This window comes from Protomyctophum parallelum (assembly GCF_964188405.1).
Source record: "Protomyctophum parallelum genome assembly, chromosome: 4".
NCBI classification, from domain to species: Eukaryota; Metazoa; Chordata; class Actinopteri; order Myctophiformes; family Myctophidae; genus Protomyctophum; species Protomyctophum parallelum.
Genome location: NC_139700.1, coordinates 53357272 through 53383699, shown reverse-complemented (window position 1 = coordinate 53383699; position 26428 = coordinate 53357272). Strand labels below are relative to the sequence as shown.

Genomic DNA, 26428 nt, shown 5'->3' with positions numbered 1-26428 from the left:
AAAAACAAACCTTTTATAGTTCGTATGGAGTCGTTTCATTTTAACAGTTTATTTGAGAGGCCTTGGATTCAAATAAGCCAAATGTCGTCTCCGTCGGGTGGAAACCAATGCTTTTAGAATGTTTTAACGTCAAGGAGGAACAGTACCTATGATTTGATTTTAGAATGCTTGAACATGAAGGAGAAACGGTACCTATGAAGATTTGTTTTTAGAATGTTTGAACATTAAGGAGGAAGGGTACCTATCTATGAAGATGTGTTTTTAGAATGTTTGAACATGTAGGAGGAAAACTACCTACCTATGAAGATTTGCCGGTCAAAGCGCCCCGGTCTCATGAGCGCGGGATCCAAGATGTCTGGCCTGTTGGTTCCAGCCAGCACCACCACATTGGTGACCGTATTAAACCCTGCAAAACAACCTCAGGACAGTTAGTTACTACTCAACATTTTAAGGTCCAGACCCACAGGAACGCACCCAGGGTGCCGGGCCGATTCCGGCGAGCCGCCCCACGTCCGAAACGGTTGAGAAATGACAGAGTTACCGTGTGGGGGTCCCTCTACTGTACTGTCACTGCACTGTACTGGCACACCCGAAATCACCATATATATATATATATATATACAGTTATATATATGTACATCTCTCTCTCTCTCTCTCTCTCTCTCTCTCTCTCTCTCTGGCAACAGTGCAGCACTGTCTCTCTCTCCGTTTCTGGCAAACAGCGCCCCTACTGGTACTCATGGTGCTCATTAACCAACACATAGGTGAACATCACGGTGCTGTTCCTTGGAGTGCTTGCACCACTCAAAAACTAGACTAAAATGTTAGGAAGGGACTAGTGGACAATAGATCCAGTATAAGTAATTTTACACTCGTTTGCATGCTGAAAATAGCAGATCTACAAGCTTGTGCTTGTAGATCGTGGAAAAATCAAAGTCATTACGACGGCATCAAGGCCCGCCAAAATACATTTCAGTCGACAAAATCAACTGTAGATTTAGTAGACTAAAATCGTATGACATTTAGTCGAACCAAAACTAGACTAACACTAAAACATTCCAGGTGACTAAAACTAAATTAAAACTACGACGACTAAGACTAAAATCAAAATGTGCTGCCAAAAACAACAGCCTCTGACCCTAACTCACCGTCCATCTCCACCAGCAGCTGGTTCAGCGTGTTCTCCTGTTCTCTGACCCTAACTCACCGTCCATCTCCACCAGCAGCTGGTTCAGCGTGTTCTCCTGTTCACTCTGACCCTAACTCACCGTCCATCTCCACCAGCAGCTGGTTCAGCGTGTTCTCCTGTTCACTGACCCTAACTCACCGTCCATCTCCACCAGCAGCTGGTTCAGCGTGTTCTCCTGTTCTCTGACCCTAACTCACCGTCCATCTCCACCAGCAGCTGGTTCAGCGTGTTCTCCTGTTCTCTGACCCTAACTCACCGTCCATCTCCACCAGCAGCTGGTTCAGCGTGTTCTCCTGTTCTCTGACCCTAACTCACCGTCCATCTCCACCAGCAGCTGGTTCAGCGTGTTCTCCTGTTCACTCTGACCCTAACTCACCGTCCATCTCCACCAGCAGCTGGTTCAGCGTGTTCTCCTGTTCACTCTGGCCTCCAAAGTTCCCGCCTCCTCTCTTCCGTCCCACCGCGTCGATCTCGTCGATGAAGAGGATGCACGGGGCGTTCTTCCTGGCCATGGCGAACATGTCCCTGACCTTATAGGGGTCAGGGGTTAATGGAAGGAGAAAGATGAAAATCACAATCTTAACCCATTTTGACCTGAGATCAGATTCTAAAAAATGTCTTCTACATGCATGTCTTCTACATCCTGACAGTTTTCTGATGTTTCTATGTCAGTCGTTCTTTGATTTTTCTAAAATAGCAGACCTACAAGCTCGTAGCGCGCCACTCGATTCTGACCAATTCCGATATTATACAGAGGACCACAATGGCCCTATAGACCGATTCAGAAACGGGTCTCATGGTCGCAGGCAACGTATTTCCTGTAGGCGGAGACGACATAACTGCGGTTTAAACCTGCACCTCTTCTACTACAGTGAATGGAAAAGTGACTGATGTTAGTCTGCCTCAAACGTTACTCTTTTACCTGCTTTTTACTAACACTAACATTACAAAGATGCCCAGAACATCGGGATGAACCTGTGTAGTTTATGGCTGCTCCAACAGTAGTGGCAACATAAATAATAAAATAAAACGGAATGTCAAAATATCCACCGCGGTGGCTGAGACCAGAGCCATTGAGTAATGGTTGAGACGAAGTAGTGAAAGGTCCTGAAAGATACATAATGTCAGTCTTACCCAATACCCAATCTTTCTGTTTTAGCAACACAAGGCTGCTGTACTTTATACCTCTTACATGTTTTCATAACTGAATGACTAGTACTGAATGAGATGAGTACACAAAGTAAATGTAGAATTGTTTAAAATGCATTTCTATTTTTTGCTGGTGAAAACAGATAATGTGTATTATTTTTAGACCGCTCCGATACGGCTTTATGGCCTATTCCGATTATGCTACCGATTAATCGTGCATCGCTAAAATAAATAAAAATAGGCAGCAACCATTTATACGATTTGTTTTCCTTCTTTATTTTTGTAACATATTACTGTATAATTTGTCATTAAATGTTCTGATGAATTGAATATGAAGGACCCCCAATGGAAACAAGCCATAGGCTTTCTTGCCGAGCTTGTAGATCTGCTATTTTCAGCAAGTATAAAATCATTACGTCATTACGACGGCATCAAGGCCCGCCAAAATAAAAATTTGTCCGACTAAATCAAGACCAACTAGACTAAAATCTTATATTTAGTTGACTAAAATATGACACACTATGATTGATTGATTATTTATTTTTCGTGTCATGCACACCTTGTGCCCAACCCTCATGGGTTTTATAAGACACCGTTTCACATTTGCAATTACAGCATGTTTTACATTAGATAATTTATGCATTTTACAGCATGTTTACATTACATAATTCATTATATTACACCTCAGATGTATACATCTTCATACGTCTTCTTTCCAAAGCTTGACAAATCAAATCTGCTACAACGAAAGTCCCTTTGGCAATTTTTTTTTTACATAGTCATTTAAATCTAGGAAATCCCCACAAATAGAAGACATCTTATTAACCAAAATATCCCTTAAGTCATCGTATTTAGAGCAGTAAAACACTAAAACATTCCGGGTGACTAAAATGTAACTAAAACTAAATGAAGAAAACTATTCAAGAGACTATAACTAAAATCAAAATGTGCTGCCCCAAAAACACCACTAGGGTAACCGTCCATCATCATCTCCAGGAGGAACTCACCCTGGCCGGCCCGACGCCGACGAACATCTCCAGGAACTCGGAGCCGTTGACGGTGATGAACGGGACGTTGGCCTCTCCGGCCGTGGCCTTGGCCAGCAGGGTCTTCCCCGTACCCGGGGGTCCAGACAGCACCGCTCCCTGTGGGCACGGAACGGACAGAACATGTAAGGTTCTGTATCATTCAGTGTTGTTTTCGTCGACTAAAACTAAGACGAAAAATGTTCGTCGACTACCTTTTTCCACTGAAGAAAACTAAATGGAAACTAAATTAAAACTAAGCTATGATGACTAAAACTAAGACTAATGTATTGACAACTTCGTCAGCAAATAAAAACTAGACTAAAATGTTAGGAAGGGACTAGTGGACAAGAGATCCAGAATAAGTCCTTTTACACTTGGTTGCATGCTTTTTCAGCATGAGTATTTTGTGATGTGCAAGTGCAAAAACAGTCATTACGACGGCATCAGTGCCCACCAAAATACATTTTAGTCGACTAAATCAACTGTAGATTTAGTCGACTAAAATCTCATGACATTTAGTCGACTAAAACTAGACTAACACTAACACATTCCAGGTGACTAAAATGTGACTAAAACTAAATGAAAACTATTCAAAAGACTATGACTAAAACTAAAATCTAAATTTGCTGCCAAAAACAACACTGATACGACCCGGACAGCAGCGCCCCCTGTGGGAACGGAACGGACGGAAACATGTATCGTTCTCTTTTTTTTTTATCCCACGATTTTGTAACCCAGTTTTCTTTTCACCCAGTGCCAATTATCTAATGTAATCCTGGGCGCTACACTTCCTCTGCCAACCTGGGGGGGCAGCGGACTGACCTCATGCCTCCTTCTATGCATGAGGAGTCCAAGCTGCTTCTTTTCACCCGACAGAGGGGAATTTCCCCGGCCGGACGTAGCGCGTGGAAGGGACACGTTATTCCGACCAGTTCCTTTCCCCTCCATCAGGCGCCCCGGCTGGCCAGGGGGAGGTAGTTTTAGAGACCAGGATTACAGCATGTTTTTGTGAGGGTACCTACCCTAGGGGACACGGGGAGAACATGCAAACTCCACACAGAAAGGCCCTTTCGCCAACCCCCGCCTCGGGTATGGGCACTGATGACGCGGAGGAGGAAACACGCCGCCAGCACCCACAGCGTCCCGAGCGAGAATCGAACCCAGGACCTTCTAGCTGTGAGGCGACAGCACTACCAACTGTGCCACCGTGCCCCCTTGTATTGTTCTCTATAGGCATGTAACGATATATCGTATATCGATATTAATCCCGACGATATGAATCGATTTATAAAAAAAAAAAAGGGGGGCTAGTGAATTATGGTATGTGAGCTTTAGTCATATTCCATCATATTCAAACTTTTGGAGAGAAATTAATCACTTTCAGTAGTAGAGCACTGTAGAGGGGAGCTGTGTGTGTCTGTGACTGTAGAGGGGAGCTGTGTGTGTCTGTGACTGTAGAGGGGAGCTGTGTGTGTCTGTGACTGTAGAGGGGAGCTGTGTGTGTCTGTGACTGTAGAGGGGAGCTGTGTGTGTCTGTGACTGTAGAGGGGAGCTGTGTGTGTCTGTGACTGTAGAGGGGAGCTGTGTGTGTCTGTGACTGTAGAGGGGAGCTGTGTGTGTCTGTGACTGTAGAGGGGAGCTGTGTGTGTCTGTGACTGTAGAGGGGAGCTGTGTGTGTCTGTGACTGTAGAGGGGAGCTGTGTGTGTCTGTGACTGTAGAGGGGAGCTGTGTGTGTCTGTGACTGTAGAGCTGTGCAATTATTAGGGCTGACCTTCGATTACGTTTTTGATGATCGACGCTTCGATATAATTTTGTTTCGATCTTCGACACTTCGAAACCCAACGGGGGGGGGGGGGGGGGGGGGGGGGCGATACGAGGTGCGGGATGCGCGATGCGAGGCGCGCACCTTAAACAATAGCGGAGAGAAAGGCATGCTTGGATTGGTCTCATTTATTTAAAGCGATAAGCATTTAAGCAACAACTGTTGCAGCCTTCATGAAAGCAGTGACGCACAAATAATTAGGCTTAATAAAACATTCGACCGTAACAAGTCAACTGCCTGACACAGGCGCATTACCTCTCCAAAAAAAAATATATATAGCCTATAATCAAAGCTTCTCTTCCGATTGAAACTCAGATGTGAAAACACCAAAAAAAAACACCAGTCCTGGAGCTCCAGGCGCGCTAATTTGCGCCGCGGTCTACGCCGCTCTCAGACCCTTCCGACGAGGCTCTTTCTTGGGGTAGAAAAGTGTGGATGACCGCGGCTCAAATTAGCGCGCCTGGAGCCCAGGAGGTCTAGGGCTTTTTCCCCTGTCCCATGCGTGAAATCTCGCCGATTTTTCTCCCCATTTGCGCCATCCCGTATGTGATACGCCAATTTCTTGTCACATAGTTGACACTGTACACCACTTGTTCTTTGTTCTCCTTGCATATTCTAAAATGCAACCACACTTTAGATTTCTTTTGTGGCGGCATGAGTGCAGGGCAGGCTGCTGTGTGTGTGTGTGTTGACTTCCTTGTTGTTACCACGAGTAGTGAGGGGGAGAGGGGAGGAGGCGTTGCGGTGCTGCGAGGCGCGATCATGGCTCGCGGACCAAATGGGGCCGTCTCGCGGACCAAAAGCGGCCGCTTTTTTTAAAATGACTATTCGATTCAAAATTTAAAAATCGATTCCCGTGCGTATCGATTGAACATCGATTAATCGATTTTTTTGGGTCAGCCCTAGCAATTATGTTTCAAAAGTAATGCTACTTCTTTTGCAATGTACCGTAGTTAAATCATATCGTGGAACCTCATATCGTGATACAAATCGTATCGTGAGTTGAGTGAATCGTTACACGCACACCCATTAGTGACCAGGCGCAGGACAAACACCACATTAAGGTTTGAGTAGCCGATTCTACAAATATCTGCTAAATCATCACAGTTTTCTGAAAAAAAACTATGTTTCTGCGTCAATGGTTCTCAAACCATTTCATGTCAAGGACACCAAGAATGATAATGTAATTGGCGGCCGACCCCCATCTGAAAATATGTTGTTCCAGCCAGGGACCCTCAGAAGCAAAGATATGAGTTAAATCGTATCGTGAGTTAAAGGAGAATTCCATGCTAGAAGGCTTTCTTACCTTTATTTGTAGTCGTTACGTCCCCACCAAAGAGGTCCAGGTGTTATTTTGTGCAAAAGCGTCCATAAGCCCTCAATGAATTGCATTGAATTGAATGGGGCTATGGGGTGTTATGCTAAGTCGCTTATTTCCATCGCTCAAAAATCGATATCTTTTGTATATACCTCTCTTCATAATGTAAATAGTATCCCGAGCGGCACACTTTACTATTTATTTTTTGATGGAAATAAGCGAATTAGCACAAAAACCGAACCCCCATTGAGGGCTTATATTAGGGGTTAATAGCCAATAATGCACTTTTGCACAAAATAACACCTGGACCTCTTTGGTGGGGACGTAACAACTACAAATAACACCTGGACCTCTTTGGTGGGGACGTAACAACTACAAATAACACCTGGACCTCTTTGGTGGGGACGTAACAACTACAAATAACACCTGGACCTCTTTGGTGGGGACGTAACAACTACAAATAACACCTGGACCTCTTTGGTGGGGACGTAACAACTACAAATAACACCTGGACCTCTTTGGTGGGGACGTAACAACTACAAATAACACCTGGACCTCTTTGGTGGGGACGTAACAACTACAAATAACACCTGGACCTCTTTGGTGGGGACGTAACAACTACAAATAACACCTGGACCTCTTTGGTGGGGACGTAACAACTACAAATAACACCTGGACCTCTTTGGTGGGGACGTAACAACTACAAATAACACCTGGACCTCTTTGGTGGGGATGTAAGAACTACAAATAAAGGTAAGAAAGCCTTCTAGTATAGAATTCTCCCTTAATATATCTCTCCCCAAGCCTACACATTAACACACAAACACACACACACCTACTCCCCGTTTCTGCACGTTGACTCTTTACGCACTAATGTCCATATTTACAATGCCGTTTGCATGGCACGGCTCTATCTGCATCTATACATGCACAGCATCTCTGAGTGTGTGTTTCTGACTGTGTGCTTTAGAACCGTACGAACGATAAGACTTCAAACGTGGCATGTGTGTTGTATTGCCAAATGGCTGCCGCGTTACCCCCTTATACACGGGAAAGCTTTTAACCACTTTAGACCTGATCACGGCACTCCATCTTTAAAACACTATCAGTGCCGGAAGTGCTTCAAAATAAGGGCTCTGGGTTGCTAGCTTACATTGCGATCATTTTAATTTATACGATATATGATCTAAAAAGCGTTCATATTTTGCGGGAGAGACGGATTAGGAGCAGAAATGAAGCGCCAGCATATCGATCCGTTCATCACCACGGAGAGCGCCCTGGATTAGGAGATACGAGTCATTCTTTCCGCTGCGCTAACATGTAAGTCAACGGTAAGCTAATATGAGCCGAAAGGCGAACAGGCCAAAAAAAAAAAAAAATCGGAATATTCTTATCTCGCCCCGTATCATTGAGGATGCGCTAGGACGTCCAGCGAAGTCTAAGGCTCAGCTCGGTTTTAATCCTTAAGACGCCCTGAGGCGTTTTACGAACGGAATGTGTTAACGGGTTAAGCTATGAGTTACCTTTGGGATCTTCGCTCCCAGGTCCTGGTACTGCTTGGGGTTCTTCAGGAAGTTGACGAACTCCAGGATCTCCAGCTTGGCCTCCTCGCAGCCGGCCACGTCCTTGAACTTGATGTCGATGTTGTCCTTCATCATCTTGGCCGTGGACTCGCTCATGCTGAAGGGCCCGCCCTTCCCGCCGCCGGCGCCCCGTCCCATTGGTCCCCAGCGCAGGAAGAAGAGCAGCAGGCCAATCCCCAGCAAGGTGGGGATGATGCTCTTCAGAAAAGAACTGTGGACAGAAAAGGAGTGAACGATGATTGACAGCACTGAGATTATCCATGCAGCCAGCGTTGCTTTTGGCAGCACGTTTTTATTTTAGTTTTAGTCTTTTGAATAGTTTTCATATAGTTTTAGTCACATTTTAGTCACCTGGAATGTCTTAGTGTTAGTCTAGTTTTAGTCGACTAAATGTCACGCAATTTTAGTCGACTAAATCTACAGTTGATTTAGTCGACTAAAATGTATTTTGTTGTCGGGCCTTGATGCCGTCGAAATGACAGAATGACAGAAATGACAGAAAATAGCCGATCTACAAGCTGCGACGCGTTGTGGGCTTGTAGATCGACTATTTTCAGCATGCAACCAAGTGTAAATTCACTTATACTGGACCTCTTGTCTACTAGTCCATTTTTGTTTTTGTTTTTATTTCTATATTTAGTCTTAGTTTTAGTCATCATAGCTTAGTTTTAATTTTTTAGTTTCTATTTAGTTTTTGTCCGTGAAAAAAGGTAGTCGACGAACATTTTCCGTCTTAGTTTTAGTCGACGAAACCAACACTGCATGCCATTATCCCATTTTGACCTGAGGTCGATTCTACAAATGTCTTCTAAATCCTGACATTTTTCTGAAAAAACGTTTCTATATCAGTGGTTCTCAAAACATTTGCATGTCAAGGACCCGCAAAAATATTATGCAATTGGCCGCCGACCCCCATCTGAAAATATGTTGTTCCAGGGACCTCCCAGAAGCAAAGATTTGAGTTCAAAACGTTATTAAAAATAGCAGATCTACAAGCTCATAGCACGGCCACACTACGAGCTTGTAGATCTGCTATTTTCTTTTTAATCGTGAAAATGTGGCGCAAATCTTTGAATATATATTCTTTCAGAGCGAACGTTTTTTAACTCAAATCTTTGCTTCTGGGGGGGGGTCCCTGGAACAACATGTTCAGATGGGGGGTCCGTGGCCAAATGCAGATAATTCTGAGAGTCCTTGACGTGAAAAAGGTTGAGCACCACTGACATAGAAACATTGGTTTTTCAGAAAACTAATAGAATTTAGAAGAATTTATTTTAATCGAATCCAAAATGGGTCAAGGGCAGTCCATACTGTCTCTCCGACCATCGAACTTTTCGTCGGAAAGCTCCGGTACAACTACAACATGACGTCACTCGCAACTTCTGAAACGCATTCCTCAGAACTTTTGTTCTGAAAGCTGCACTCCCAGATGTTGTGACTCGCCGAACTCGACTTCGGAGAAAAAATTAAAGTCTGATCTTTCCGACGAAAAGTTCGATGGTCGGAGACAGTATGGACTGCCCTTTACGGGCATGTGTGCGTTTGACGTAAGCGCACTGCGCGCACAAAGTATGCGTGCGAAATGCCCCGGCTACACCAGATCTGTGGCGCGCGGCAGATTTGTGCGGGAGGATATATAGATACGCGCGCATGGGGGCATTAATATACGCACGTAGAAAATTTAGAACCGATCCTATTTTTAGAGCACGCGTAGGATGGTCCGCGTTATCCGTGCGTCTGTCTGGTGTAGCTGGTATCATTGACATATATTGGTCCTATCCAAACGCACTGTACGCGCGCAGTAAACGCATACGCACGCGCGCAAAATTGCCTGGTGTAGCTTGGCCGTTAGACAGAACAGAGAGAGTACTCACCCATCCCCCTCGTTGCTGTACACCACCGCTGCTCTGTGAGACGGCTCCAGGCCCAGCTCCATGTGGGCCGCCTCCAGGTTCCGCTCGAAGGTGTCCACGCTCCCTATGTTGAACCACACGTAGCTCTGTGGATGGGGGGGGGGGGGGGGGGCAGAGACGACAAAAGGACAGCATTGGAACACAAGCACGTCGTTTAACCCATTCTGACCTGAGATCAGATTTTTTTTTTAATAATTTTTATCCCACGATTTTGTAACCCATTTTTTCACCCCTGTGTCAATCATCTAATAATGTGATCCTGGGCTCTACACACCCTCCACCAACCTGGGGAGAGCAATGGACTTGAACTCATGCTTCCTTCATGCCTGAGTGTCCAAGTTGCTCCTTTACAACCTGACAGGGGGGAGTTTCCCTGGTTGGACGTAGCGCTTGGAAGGAACACGTTATTCCAACCAGTTCCTTTTGAGATTCTAAAAATGTCTTCTACATCCTGACTGTTTTCTTGAAAAAGCTATGTTTCTATGTCAGTCGTTCTCAAACACTTTCATGTCACTTTTCACGATTCTTCAAAAATAGCAGACCTACAAGATCGTATGAGCTTGTAGGTCTGCTATTTTTCAATAGCTAAAGCATTACATAATGCAACACCAAAAGGGGTTCAAGGGGTCTTGATGCCGTCGTAATGACTGATTTTACACTTGCTGAAAATAGCCGATCTACAAGCCCACAACGTGTCTCGCTGCGACGCGTTGTGGGCTTGTAGATCTGCTATTTTCAGCATGCAACACACAAGTGTAAAATGACTTATAGTGGATCTCTTGTCCACTAGTCCCTTCCTAGCATTTTATCTGTTGACGAAATTGTCAATACATTTAGTCTTAGTCACCATACATACGGTAGCTTAGTTTTTATTTAGTTTTCGTCAGGGGAAAAAGGTAGTCGACGAACATTTTTCGTCTTAGTTTTAGTCGACAAAAACAACAGTGCATGCGAGCAGACCTGAGAAAGAGTGTCCCTCCGCGACATTCACAGACAAAAAACAGATTACTGAATCAGACGACCGTACTAAACGTACTAAACAGATTACTGAATCAGACTACCGTACTAAACGTACTAAACAGATTACTGAATCAGACGACCGTACTAAACGTACTAAACAGATTACTGAATCAGACTACCGTACTAAACGTACTAAACAGATTACTGAATCAGACTACCGTACTAAACGTGGGAAGTTTGGAAAATTCCTTTACATCCAACATATGGGTGTAAACGCAGTGAATTAATGAGTCGGGCCCAGCGGGTCCAAAGTATTCACATTATAGTGTATTTGTGAGAAAATGCTATACTTTAAATAATTGTCAATCATGCATCTACACCATAGACTGTAAAAAATATGGACAAAGCGTTCCCCGGGTCTAACATGAACGTAAAATGAAGCCTGAAATCCCTTGCATTCTAATGCACTGTAAGTCGCCATCTTTCTAGATCCGTTTTGGCCCAGCTGGCCATTGGCTGGCCCAGACAACGAGGCGGGACTTCCCCCCTTCTTCTCCGTTGGTTTTTATTTTGACTCGAGTGGGTGGGGGATCCCGATCATAGACTGTAACGGTAGCCACGCCCCTCAGAACATACGCGACTTTATGGTCATTTATTTTATAAATGGGACCATAATTTTCCAAAAAGAATATTATGACATTAGAAATGAGACTTTAAACTAGTGACTGGAAGCAGAAAGTATTCATGACCATGTTTATTAAGGTAATACAGTCTAGGTGAAGTTGGGCCCAAATACATGGGCCTCTATGGAGCTATGGGGCTTTTTGGGTCCAGTCCAGCGCCACAACAGGCCATTATATGAACTACCGATTTAAAATGAGGCTTCACGAAATATCTGGCTGACTGCCCCCCTGATCTACACACACACCCCATGTGGGAAGTGAGGACGCTGGCGTTGATTGTTCGCCGCTTCACCTCCCAATTCACCCATTTTAGGCAGGAACCCGTTTTGGTGTTAGCATTACGTTATGCTTTAGCTATTTAAAAATAGCAGATCTACAAGCTCAAAAATGACGTCGTAGCGCGCCACTCGGTGGCGCGCTACGAGCTTGTAGGTCTTCTATTTTTGAAAAATCGAAGAACGACTGACTTTTTCAGAAAACTGTCATTTTCAAACAGACATTTTTAGAATCTGATCTCAGGTCAGAATGGGTTAATGTATGAATGAATGAACCGTTGTATTTTAAAGCACTTTGAGCACTTGGAAAAGCGCTATAAAAATGCAATTCATTAGTATTATTATTATTACCCCGTCGGCTGCGTCTGCTCCTGGCATCAGAATGACTCGTACAAACTGTTTGTTGACGACCTCCAAGCGGTCAACCTAGTAAAACACGGCATAACAGAGGAAAGAAACACACACACATTAACAACACACTTAGCAATAAATAGCTACCGGTACTATTAGACATACTTAGGCGCGATTCATACTCCTATTTTAGCCTACAATGTGTCGTCATTTGAGGTTTGGGGGGGGGGGGGGGGGGTACCGTCCTAAAGTCGGCTCTTCGGTGCTAATGAACATTTCCGACGAGCCGAAACTACAGCGATAAAATAGGAGTATGAATCGGCCCTTATACTGGTATAAGTTAATTGCATGTTTTGGTATGTAGTAACATCACATTGCTGTTGTTAATTAGGATGAAACAACAACACAAATCTAATGACTTTATTTTTATTTTTAGGTTGTTGAAACTCGCATCAAGAAGCTGCTAGCCATGGTTCATGACTCTCGTATTCATACGAGAGTCATGAAGAAACTTCACCCTGTTTTTTGCGCTCGCTGCATTTACAAGATTTCCGTATATATAAACATTCAGATTTCAAATATAAAGTACTCACAATTTGTCCCACGGGTGTTAGTTAGTTGCAGCTCCAGCGATTAGAATTTCTGCATCCCGCGTTGTTTAATAAAAAGCATTTTTATCCGAGGTGTTATTTTGCCATTGGCTTTCAACTACGCGCCCCTATCGGTCGGGAGGAGGGTGGCACTCGGTGTGTTCGATATAGGTACGCTGACCGCCCTGCCAATACAGACTAATAGGCGAGTGCGCTCCCGGTGTGCAACTGTGGATTTCCCAAACGAACCCCGTTTGAAAAAAGTAGCCGGGGAGCTCGGACAAAAATGCTTTTTATTAAACAACGCGGGACGCAGCAATTCTAATCGCTGGCGCTGCTACTATAGGCGAGTAAATCTATGAAAAAAAAGCACCTTACCCTAAAAAAATTGCAACAAAAGGTTTCTCAACAGTTTTTTGTAGTATTAGGTGTCCCTAATAACATACTAAAAGTTTACCAAAGTTTGATCACCCGAAAGGTGTTATTTTCAAGATGGCGTCCAAGATGGCCTAAAAACCATTAAAATAGCCTAACTCCTTCATTATTCATCCTAGACAAGTACTTTTTGTGTCTAATCCTATGTTTTTGGGGTCTAGGAGTCCATTGAACTTCAAATTGCAGAGATACAATTAGATAATTGTGAAATCCAATATTATGTTTGTGACTCTGTTAAAACCCTCTGAAATAGTCACCAGTTTCAAGTTAACTAAACTAAATATTTAATAAATGTCTGAATATTTATATATCTTTTGGAATAAGGTTTCAAGATATCCTCAAAACACAACAAAACTAATAGTCACAATTGTCAGTAATGCAGAAGGTTGTGGCAGAGAATATTGTCAGTTGATAGATAATAGTCTACTGCAATATTGAAACGTTTTGGATAGCTTGGTGGATAAACTTTGGCTCAAACTACTGTAAATAATTCATCATTATACACCCCACCCAAAACTAATTTCTTGCATTCTAGAGCGTCGCAGTCCCGCCCCCTTTCATGACGACGCCAGGCCCAGGAAATAATTCCCAATGCATTTTTCCCATAGACATTTCGAAACGTATTTATTGAAAGACATTATAAGCGTTGTACAAAGCCAACTCTTGTCGTGACAAATCATGACAACAAATAATTACAAAGAAGAAAAACAACAAGTGTTGTAATCTGCTGTTCTTTTCTACTTTCTAATTCTTTGTTTGGCCCAAAACATTGTGTTTAATATCATGATTTGTCACGACAAGAGTTGGCTTTGTCCGCAGTGTAAACGTCTTTAAATAAATACTTTTTGAAAAGTCTATGAGGAAAATGAACGGTGATTTCTTCTCCGTCTCTCTCGAGGGGGCGGAACTGCGACGCTCTACTTACTCTTAGTGCAGAGTAGTCAGAACCTAAGTCTCTACCGGGTGCAGAGGGGAGTATGATAGGTGGGGTTGGGTGAGAAGGTAAAGGGGGGTCCGGTCTAGAGTTTAGTGGGCCTAGGGTTCCCCTCAGGTGGGTACAGGGGAGTATGGGGAGTGGGGGGTCACTGGATTTCTCCCTGGGGACTTGGAGCACAGAAGAGCAAAGTTAAGAAGACCCTCATGGTCTTCTCCTCTATGCATGTCTGAGGTGGCTCATACAGTACATGTCCCATTAAAGCTATGGGGCACTTGAGAGCTTGAGAGATTGGGGCTTGTCTGTCCCTGTGGTGGTAGTTCTAAGACCTCCATGTTGTGATATTGATTAATATGGGGGGTGGGTTCAATTAATCGATTATTAATCGGCAGAGCTGTCGACTATTGTCAACATATTCCCCAATTTCCACTGAGATTATGGGGTGAATGAATGTGGCCAGACCCATCTTCTCTTTCTGTCATAGTGACATAATATTGTCCTGCATCAGATCATGTCCAAATCAGGTTCTCCAATCTCCAGTAGCCTCTTCAGTTTTTTGAAGAGTTTTTGAGTGGTGCAACCACTCCCTTACGGAGCTATGTGTGTGGCTGGCTGGGTCTGAGCACTATGTGTGTGGCTTGCTGGCTGGCTGGGTCTGAGCACTATATGTGTGTGGCTGGCTGGCTGGCTGGGTCTGAGCATAGATAGATAGATAGATATTATAGCAGTGACTGACTAATAGGGGATTCACACTGAGACGGACTGAATCCGTTTCATTGGAACCGTTTCCGAATACGGTTGCCTGGTCCCCGATGGCCATGATTCACATTGCCCGAGATTCAACAGCGCACCCGGGTACACTTGCATAACACACTTTAATCCTCCTGATGACGGTGTGCTTGATGGCTGGCGCGCACAGACACTGACCATCAACTGTGCGACATTGTCTCAAATAAATCCAGACACACTGAATTGCATTGCCTCTTTGGCTTTTTGCCATTATACTACTTCACTGTCAGCCTGCCTGCTATTCACTGTGTCAGTCAGTTCTGTGCTCCAGTGTATTAGTTTGCTATGGATTCTACTTTAGCATTATTATTATTTTGTTTTACTTTGGAAACTGTGCCAAGCAAAGCCCAAGAGCCACGTGTAGTCCGCAGAATAAGATCAGCGCAGTGCTGCGCGTATAAGCAGATTCAACAGGAGAAGGGCGGCGTTGAGAAATGCGCTGGTGTTACGCATCGTGCAGCGGCTGTGTTTTTTTTTGTTGACGCTTGGCTCGTCGACTAGAGATTATGTCACGTTCTTTAAAAAAAAACAGTCCACATCCTTCTTTAGGTACGCATGCATTCACATTGGAACGATCCGTATCTGAATACACTTCAACGGTCCAGAGACCCTCCCCCCATGCGGTCCCGGGGACGGTTGGGCGATCCGCTCCCGGGAACGGTACGCATCATTCACACTACCACAACATCTGCCAAGTGGTCCCGAGTGCGCACCCGGGACCATAGTGTGAATCCCCTATGAGACATCGAGCGTGCGTCCGCAACTGGTTGTGGCCCCCATCAAGTGACCTTTTGACCAATGCGGCCCTCGCCCCAAGTTGAGTTCGACACCCCTGCTCTAGGCCCATGAGGGGCCATTTCTCTCCACTGTATCCCCACTGAGGAGTCCATCTTCCCCATAGACCAGACAAGTGGCCATTTGGTTCTACTGACTGAGTGTGTTTGCTGCAAAGACACTCAGCGTTGTGAGCTTTTATAGATTGCCTATTTTCACAATGTTTGTCCCGGCCCACAGTTTGGGAAACACTACCCTTATAGGGGACTTATTTTTATTATTATTATTGCCAGACACATTTACAAAAAAAAGGGCAGACATTTCTCTGTAAATTTATTCCATGATTTGTGTAATATTCCCATGCAGTCTATCATTTGGCAGCCATGCTTTTACAAATGTCACATGACAGTACCACCCAGTAATAATGAATCCTTATTGTTATGGTATCAAAATAAATCTCCTGAAAGCTTCAACAGAATGTGAATTGTGTATAGGTGATGAATTCACCTATACAGCAGTACGGCATTATAGAAAAGAGAAATGCCCTATTACACTGTTATAACCTTATAAACAATTGCTTTAATATATCATTGTACTTTTATATAATTTATATATGCTAATTGGATTCCTAGATAACCAAGACATAGGGTTAGACACCAAAATTATTTTTCTAGGATGAATAATGGAGGAGTAATGGTATTTTAAGAACTGGCGGCGGCCATCTTGAAAATAACACCTTTCGGGTGGTCAAACTTTGGTAAACTTTTAGTATGTTATTAAGGACACCTAATACTACAAAAAAAAGTTGAGAAACCTTTTGTTGCAATTTTTTTAGGGTCAAACCATATTTTTACCCGCCTACTAACTAACACCTGTGGGACACTTTGTGAGTACTTTATATTTGAAATCTGAATGTTTATATATACGGAAATCTTGTAAATGCAGCGAGCGCAAAAAACAGGGCAAAGTTTCTGCATGACTGTCATGATAATCATCATGGCAGTCATGTTTCAGGGCTAAGAAGCTGCCTGCATGGTGCTCACAGCATTTAGTACTAGTTTTACCAAAATTATATGTTTTATTTATTTATTCAAATTATTATTTACCATTTACTGAAACATTTGTCTATTTCATGTCTGCCTTTTTTTTTTTAAGAGCAGCCATTTGAGCACCCCCTTTTCTCGCCAATTTAGTCGGTATGCCAATTGATTCCTCCGCACACACATGTATGTGTTCTCACAAGGTAAAGTTCGTCGGGATTCGTCGCTACACCGGCCCACAGACCATAATAATCCCAGTCATTGGTCCTCACCATGCCTCTGCCCAGGAAGCGATGCACAAAGTCCTTCCAGGTGATCTCCCGGCCGGTGTCTCGGAAGTAGATGTAGAGGAACGCCGACGAGATTCCCGCCGCACAGAGGGCCAGGTACCGGAAATCCTTCTCATCCCACGGGAAGTCACCCTGTAACACCAGGAGACAGACCAGGGATCGTTACAATCACCCTGCACACCAGGAGAGAGACCAGGGATCGTTACAATCACCCTGTAACACCAGGAGAGAGACCAGGGATCGTTACAATCACCCTGTAACACCAGGAGAGAGACCAGGGATCGTTAAAAATCGCCAGACAGTGGCCTTGTTGTGGTTAGAGTGTCCGCCCTGAAACTGGGAGGTCGGGGGTTCGATCCCCGGCCGGGTCATACCAAAGACTGTAAAGTATTGTGCTTGGCACTCAGAATCAATGGGTTGGATTGGGGGGGGTCAAAACTACTAATCAAATTATTCCCGAGCGCGAGGAGATGGGTCAAATGCGGAGAACAAATGTCACTGCGGAAACATGTGTGACAAATCGTACGACTTTGACTTCCCCATTTTCTTTAGATGGATGGGGGTTCGCGGACAAATACATATTCATTTGGGGTCCTTGAAGACATGGAAATGTGTGAGAACCACTGGTTACTTAGTTTAAACAACACAGAAAAAGCCCCCCAAAAATGCAAATGGTAACTTATGGTATATCCATATATACAAGCGACTTGGCAGAAAAAAAAACAAGCCCAAAGTTGCTCATTGTCGCTTATAATAAGCGGACTTGGCAACGTAGCGACCCATCTTGCTGTGATCACTGCCTTACTGTAGGAGTGTAGGTGATACAAGTAAGACGCGCAAACGCGGGAAGCGAACGCAGCTCTGTGTGTGTGTGTGTGTGTGTGTGTGTGCTACAGCTGCGCCCTCTGGTGGCGGGCGGGTGGTGTCACAGCGGGACAGACACACACACACACACACACACACACACACACACAGACAGACACGATCTGCAGGGTCTCATAGTTAGTGCTCACTGCATTCGCAACAATGTTTGCGTGCTAGGGCTGGACGGGCCACAGGTCATACCGGTGGGCCGCGACCGTAGGACAGGCAGGCAGGCCAATAGGCGGCAGGCCATTCTGCCAGTGCCATCATGATAATGTCACCGTACCTGTATCAGTGAGTGACAAATAAACCCTCTACAAAGGGTTGTCTAGTTGTCTGTTGGTTTGTATCATTTATGTTGTTCTGTAAAAGTGGTGGTATTAGGGCTTGTTTGTTTGCGTGTGCCTCGACGGAGCGGGCGGTAGAGTTTCTGCTATCTGCGCGCTGTTTGTGGTGGGCCGGTCTGGGCCAAATTCACGCGAAAATGACCGGGCCAAATTTTTGTCCCAGTCCAGCCCTGATGCGTGCGTGTGTGCGTGCGTGTGTGAACACAACTATATATAAATAATACTAATAATACTGGTGTAACACACAAAAAGCTGTTATTTTGGTATTCTGATGAGATGGATGGGTTGACATACCTTCTGCATGCGGCTCCACCAGTCTTTACCACCTCGTTTCCCTCCACCGGACCTCCCTCCTCCCCCGCTCGACTCCTTGCTTTTTCCATCTGCGGATTGCAAGTAAAGGTGGGGTGATATATGTGACCAGATTTGACTGAGAGACTGCCATCGTGCAAATTACAGCTTTTCACCAGAGGAGAAAAACTTTTTTATTTTTTTCAAAATGAGTTAATAGCACAGGCAGACTCGTCACATACTATGTCTGAAATAAGTGTCAGAGCTGAAATCGACATGTAAATATGAAATAAATGCTTAAACATGTAGCTAGGTGTAATGTTAGAGTCCACAGAAGACATGTAAATATGAAATAAATGCTTAAACATGTAGCTAGGTGTAATGTTAGAGTCCACAGAAGTGAACCTTTGAAGTTGAAGCCTGTTTTCTCAACTCGCCGTTTTCTGCAAGACATTACTCTATGAGCCATATCTACAAAACTGGTGGGTCAAACAACCAATATGCCAATTTGAAGCTATGATTTCCTGCTTTCATATGTCATGAAATAACAAAAATTAAAAAGAAATCCAATGGCAGTCCCTCAGTCAAATTTAGTCACATATATAAAATAAAAAAATCAAGCAGTATCACAATACACAATAGGCCTATTCTGATATGTTTCCATGCGTTTGGTGGAAAAAGGTAAAACTCAAAGAAAAAGGAGTAAGGCAAAAAAATAAAAAATAAAATCGTTAAATCGCAATTTATTTGTGAAAATGAATCGTCAAATGTGTAATGGTGACCCTACTGTACCTTTTGGAGCCTCACTGGAATAAAATCTCCCTGGAGCCGAGTAGCGTCCCTGGCAGTAGGACAACAACTCCGATGGGGTGAGAGACACATTCTGAAAAAGAACACGAATCCACAATTAGATTATTTACTTTCACACTATATGTGGAACAAGAAAACAGAAACCTGAAATATGAATGTATGTTTCCTATTCAAACCCAGGTGTCCCACGTGGGAGATTTTATTTTTATTTAACCTTTATTTAACCAGTAAAAAAACACATTGAGACTGAAGTCTCTTTTACAAGTGTGAACTGGCCAGAACAATAGGCAAAATAAGTGACACAACTCTGCCAGTAACAAAAAATACACAACAAAAAAACAGGACAGACATACAATGCTCATAAATACAGTACCCACTACCGAAGAAGCTCAAAGGGAGAACAGGAACGCGACCAATAAGGACTAATAAATAAAAACTAAGCAACGGAAATTGCTAGTAGACTAAAAAGCAAGCAGACAGTTGCTATACGTCAAAGCAGGAGCAGTGTATGGGAAGTGTGCCCATGATGGCAATCCTTTGAAAGCTCACTAGGGGAAATCACAGCAGCCAGTTTGAGTCTGGACTGTAGGTCATTCCAAGACCAGGGTCCGAAATAAGCAATGCTTTTTTTCCCCAGCCTCAGATTTAGTTGGGGGCACGACATAGCGTAACCAAGCATTGGATCTGAGGTTGAGAGAGTTTTGGACAAGTTCAAATTTAGAACCAATGTAACGTGGGAGGTTACCAGATTATCAGACGTATTAGTTCGATTAAAACGGTCTGGAAGAAATGCTGAAAATGCATTTATATACTGTACACTAGACCGGAGACCGGCTGTAGTAGCCTGGTTAAAAAACAGACTTATATCGCACGGACCGCGGGATATAAGTCTGGGGAGGCTCCGCTTGGATTTCATTTCCAGGGGGGGGCGGGTTGAAACATTTTCTCTTTGACGCAATTGGTCAGAGCTACTGTCAGTCAAAGGTCTCAAGCATTGAAAGTCACTGTACCAAAGCCCGCCCATATTGCATACCGTGTCCCGATTGGCCGCCCCATTTCTCTGGTGTAGGAAATGGGCGTACAATTGAGCCTCTCCAGACCGTAATCCACCGGCAGGCAATTTATTTTTGCCAACGGCTGATTGGTCTGGTTTATTAACCAGGCTACGGCTGTAGAGCACCGAGTCGGTAACGATGGAAGTTGGAGATCCATGCCCTAACCTGGCTATGCAATACCCGTTGTACCCGTGTAACCCATTACAGGCCCATCTCATTGTACCCGTGTAACCCATTACAGGCCCATCTCATTGTACCCGTGTAACCCATTACAGGCCCATCTCATTGTACCCGTGTAACCCATTACAGGCCCATCTCATTGTACCCGTGTAACCCATTACAGGCCCATCTCAATGTACCCGTGTAACCCATTACAGGCCCATCTCAATGTACCCGTGTAACCCATTACAGGCCCATCTCAATGTACCCGTGTAACCCATTACAGGCCCATCTCAATGTACCCGTGTAACCCATTACAGGCCCATCTCATTGTACCCGTGTAACCCATTACAGGCCCATCTCATTGTACCCGTGTAACCCATTACAGGCCCATCTCAATGTACCCGTGTAACCCATTACAGGCCCATCTCATTGTACCCGTGTAACCCATTACAGGCCCATCTCAATGTACCCGTGTAACCCATTACAGGCCCATCTCAATGTACCCGTGTAACCCATTACAGGCCCATCTCAATGTACCCGTGTAACCCATTACAGGCCCATCTCAATGTACCCGTGTAACCCATTACAGGCCCATCTCAATGTACCCGTGTAACCCATTACAGGCCCATCTCAATGTACCCGTGTAACCCATTACAGGCCCATCTCAATGTACCCGTGTAACCCATTACAGGCCCATCTCAATGTACCCGTGTAACCCATTACAGGCCCATCTCAATGTACCCGTGTAACCCATTACAGGCCCATCTCAATGAATTAGAATATTGTGAAAAAAAGTTCATTTTCTTCCATAATATAATTCAAAAAGTGAAACTTTCATATTATTCTAAATCCATTGTGCATAAAGTGAAGTATTTCAAAACCGTTTTGTTTTAATCTTGATGATTATGGCGTACAGCTCATGAAAATCTTAAAATCCTATCTCAACAAATTAGAATATTTTACGAGACCACTAAAATAAATGATTTTTTTAAACGAGAAATGTCGACCATTTGAAAAATATATTAATGTATGCAGTCCATACTTGGTCTGGGCTACTTTTGAACAAATTATTTCATCAATGGGGCGTTGATGGAGGTGATTAGCCTTTGTCACTGAGGTGTTATGGAAGCCCAGGTAAATTAATTTGTATTGTTGAGTCATGTCTCACACCTTCCTCTTGACAATACAACCTAGATTTCCCACTTTAAAACAAAAGAAGCCTGTCGGCTGCCGGACTAGGTGCTCCAAAATATATTTTTTAAGTCGCACAGATTACATTTCAGGTGCATTTGCGGGCAAAAATGGTCGCAATTTTGAGCTCTGGCTTAAGAAAACTCAAGGCCGGGTGATGTTGATGTTGGTGTGAGCTTGTAGATTAGCTGTCTTCGCCAGAGCCGCGCCGTAGCCACTTCACGCTCAGTGTGTGTGTGTGTGTGTGTGTGTGTGTGTGTGTGTGTGTGTGTGTGTGCGTGCGTGCGTAGGGGGGGGGGGGGAGGGACTTGGTAGAGAGATAGGGAGAGACATTAAAGACAGTTGTGTTGTTGTGTTTATAGTAGCAAACGTCACCTGCCCGAACATTTTCTTTACCTGGTGGGCAGGTGTTAAGTGTCTCTAGTTGTATGTAATAATAATGGTGAAGAATATGAATCTATCTATATGCATTTAGCTGGGGAACCCCCAGAAGCAGGACAGGAGAGGACCCCATGTCTGGCAGAGACCACCAGACAGACAGGGGTCCTCCTGGGGAAGGGGGGGTCCGCAGCTCCAGGAGAGGACCCCATGTCTGGCAGAGACCACCAGACAGACAGGGGTCCTCCTGGGGAAGGGGGGGTCCGCAGCTCCAGAGACTCTCTGCTGGAGACCATGCACAACGTTGAGACGTTTGAGAACCACTGAGTGACCAGATCCACACTGTTCATTTGAGGGACGGACAGAAGCATCACTTGCGTGGGACGGGACTGGGTTGCCAACTAATTACATAAGTTGCCATTAACCCATTCTGACCTGAGATCAGATTCATACGGAGGTTTCCGCCGGACACACACTGGTCTGATGAACCCATTCTGACCTGAGATCAGATTCTAAAAATGTCAGTCGTTCTTCGATTTTTTAAAAAATAGCAGACCTACAAGCTCGTATCGCGCCACTCGGTGGCGCGATATGAGCTTGTAGATCTGCTATTTTTAAATAGCTAAAGCATAACATGATGCTGACACCAAAATGGGTGCCCGGTCAGAATGGGTTAAAGGAGCATTCAGTGATTTGGGTGATTTGGAAACCTCCCCAGGTCCGCCCCGGTAAAGTGCCTTGCAGTCGCAGAGTCGAACGTAATCGAAGCAAGAATACATACGCAACGCAGGGTGAGAGAAATTTCTCCCTTGCGTTGCGTCAGTTACAGTACGTGATCCGTCTCGTTCTGTCGGGTTGAGATCTGATCCCGAGCCTACGCATACCTTGCGTCGAGGACACCTCGCCCACCTGGAGGCAGCAGAGAGCAAGAAGGCATTTCCTCCTCTGCGCGACCGCTCTTGAAACAAGGAAGCTCTGAGAAGGAAGTGAAGTGGTCACGTGACTGGGCTGCGCCATGACACTTTCATGGACACTTTCATGGGAGCCAAACTACCCGGAAGTTTGGCAGAATGCATTGGAGTCAATGAGAGCTCAGTGACCAGCTCATGAACAAACATTATTTATGATGATTAAATAGAGATACCATAAAGTACAAAGTACATTTCTGAACGCACCAAGTATCGCGAGACTTCCCACCGTTTCCTGTCTGGCAGCCAAATATCGCGATACTTCGGAGCCAGAAACGATACCTGCTGCCGTTTAGATCCTCAGATAAAATTATATACTGTGCACTCTGTGCACATCGAAAAGTAAGTGATTAGAAAACAACCTGTGATATGTCTTCTGTTATTTTCCAGAAATGATTACTTTACAAAAGGTCTCAATTGTTCATGAATAATGTTTGTTATGAGCTGGTCCAGCCGGCTCCATTTACTGCCATGTATTAATTGCACTTCCGGTGTGAGTTTAGCTCCCATGAAAGTGTCCATGAAAGTGTCATGACGCAGCCCAGTCACGTGACCACTTCCCTTCCTTCTCAGAGCTTCCTTGTCTTGAACATGACATCATAGTTCGAATACATCAGCGTTCGAAGCACTGCTTTGCAAACTATAATAGACCAATGAAAACGACGCAAGCGACGGAGTGACTATACATATATATATATATATAATAAGCTTGCGTTTTGTGTGTCCGTTTGACTCCCCCACGCAAGGAACAAAACGGCCTATGTAGAGGCCTTAACAAGATGTTCACATGCACGCTCTACAGTGGGGGGATAGTACACAACAGGCCAACAGCACACAGACCAAGTCCCACCCCCCGCTCGATCATGATTGGCGGAAGGGCCTTCCGGAAGGGCCTTCTATATCCTGATTGCATGAAGGCTGGGCCACCTAGCCAAAAACGAAACCTGTTTTTAGTTTACCCCCAGCCCCAGGGGTTAACTGGGGACAGGGAGGAACTCCTTATGTGGTCAGCACACTCTATAGTAGGGAGGATTATTATCACAACAAAACGAAACAGAAGTGATATTTTAATTAAGTGAAATCACTGAATATACCTTTAAATGACTCGATTGTCATATTCGACCATAGGCCTAATACTGCCTATCATTTTGTTATTAACCCGCTCTGGGGTCTCACATAGTTTTAAATGCTACTTTCATCCATGGGTGGTATTATATGGCCCATAATGGCCGACGTATTGGTGCTGTACTGCTGTATATTGATATTTATCACGTTAGGCTATTAACGGGCTTAAACACCAAAGAGAGAATGAGAGAGCTTTGCAAACAGAAAGCCAACTAGGAGACTATAGGGCATTTGAACACTGATGCCCGTCTGTCAGACAGTCACAATGTGGGACAGACAGGCCAGCAGGGTCTCACTGTGTGTGTGGGACAGACAGGCCAGCAGGGTCTCACTGTGTGTGTGTGTGTGTGTGTGTGTGTGTGTGTGTGTGTGTGTGGGACAGACAGGCCAGCAGGGTCTCACTGTGTGTGTGGGACAGACAGGCCAGCAGGGTCTCACTGTGTGGGACGCCTGGAAAGTCTCGGAAATGAGGGACTGTCCCCACCCACGCAAAGGGGGACAGATCTGGTCAACCATGGGGACATATTCTGGTCTGGTCAGTTTAGCCTAGGTCACCCTAACTGGGCCAGTCCACGTTAGCCCAGGAAGCTAACTTCTCCACTCATGACAGTGATGGAGGAACTCTTAACTTAAGCCAACAACAACAACAACAATCACACGAATCAGACCTCCAGTCCACAACAAACGTCTCTTTCGGGCTGCTGCACAGACAGACAGCTTGAACACCCACCCATGCCTGCAGTTGCGGAGAAAGAAACAAGCCTTTTACACAACAACAACAACAACGTATACGTACCGTGGTGGCGCAGCCGCCATAGCCGGGCACGGAGCTGCATCTGGCGGCCGTGAAGCAGCATCGTGCCGCCGCCGCCGCCGTCCTCAGCCTCCCCGCCGCCTGCAGCCGAGCTGCCGCCGAGAGGAGCCCCATCATGAGAGACATTCCCCCGCTGCTGCCCGCCGCCGACCCGCTGACACCGCCGCCACCTCACTTTGTTATGGACGGTTGTTTTGAAAGGTTTCTATGTCTCCTCTCCTTCATTCAGCCGTCAGACTGTCTGTCTGTCTCTGTTGTGTTATTGAGAAGAGCCTCTGAAGCTAAGTAAGGCAAGCAGCAGCCACGGAAATGTCACGAGAGGGTAAAGACACGAGAAGCTTCCATTCCGCGTGCCCGATGAAAAATACACTTCACTGTTCAGTTTGTTTTGCGCATTGATTTTTATACCGTTGACTTTTTTTTAACGTATTTTTTGCGTCGATTAAAAAAACAATTTTGAGTGATTTCGGTGTCGAGAAATAATAACAGCATTTTGTTGTTTTATATTTATATAATTATTATTGCATGCGTGCATTAAAAAGGACAGCTGTGTGTGCGTGCGGGTCCTGCGGAAGGGTCCTCATAGACCTCCGCCTCTGATTGGCCGAGACAAAAAAAGATCCCTCCCCCTCCATGCACGTGACGTAACACACTGGCAACGGCAACACCATGCAACTGTAACTACTAACCAGTAAACCAGTAATGCATGACTGTTGTCCTCTTTATAAAGCACTGGTCTCACAATGACTGGCTGCTTTCAGGCATTGCATCACACTTATAACTATATAGGCATCATCATAGACCCAATTAAAAACAATAAAATGAGAATGAAGTGATAATTTTTTTTTATAGATTGTATTAATTAATAATAATCAATCACCATTATTATCATCATTATTACTTGCGCAAGCAGAGCGTGCAAGTACTGTGGTCGGCTGGCGTATTTATTGTATTAATACCCCATATATGTATTATTAACACCCCATATATGTATGTATGGGGTGTGTTCGGAAATGCGCACCGGGAGCCAGTGTTGTTTTCGTCGACTAAAACTAAGACGAAAAATGTTCGGCGACTACCTATTTTTACTGACAAAAACGAATGGAAACTAAATGAAAACTAAGCTACGATGACTAAAACTAAGACTAAATATACTGACAATTTCGTCGACAAATAAAAACTAGACTAAAATGTTAGGAAGGGACTAGTCCGCTATTTTCAGCAAGTATAAAATCTGCCATTACGATGGCATCAAGGCCCGCCAAAACACATTTTAGTCGACTAAATCACCTGTAGTTT

At 44.5% G+C, this 26428-nt stretch overlaps 1 protein-coding gene across 1 annotated transcript in view; it reads right to left on the bottom strand.

Annotated features, from left to right (window-relative positions):
- Positions 1–25392, bottom strand: part of afg3l1 (AFG3-like AAA ATPase 1) — a 38275-nt gene extending 12883 nt beyond the window's left edge. The window contains exons 1-10 of the mRNA XM_083763622.1: positions 25112–25392; positions 19419–19509; positions 18630–18718; positions 17107–17256; positions 12273–12347; positions 9965–10089; positions 8031–8301; positions 3346–3483; positions 1566–1719; positions 299–406 (exon numbers count right to left, since the gene is read on the bottom strand). Of these exons, the coding sequence (XP_083619748.1) occupies positions 299–406; positions 1566–1719; positions 3346–3483; positions 8031–8301; positions 9965–10089; positions 12273–12347; positions 17107–17256; positions 18630–18718; positions 19419–19509; positions 25112–25255 (1345 nt within the window). The 5' untranslated portion in view covers positions 25256–25392. The remainder of the gene's footprint in view (positions 1–298; positions 407–1565; positions 1720–3345; positions 3484–8030; positions 8302–9964; positions 10090–12272; positions 12348–17106; positions 17257–18629; positions 18719–19418; positions 19510–25111) is intronic.
- Positions 25393–26428: the final 1036 nt, after the last annotated feature.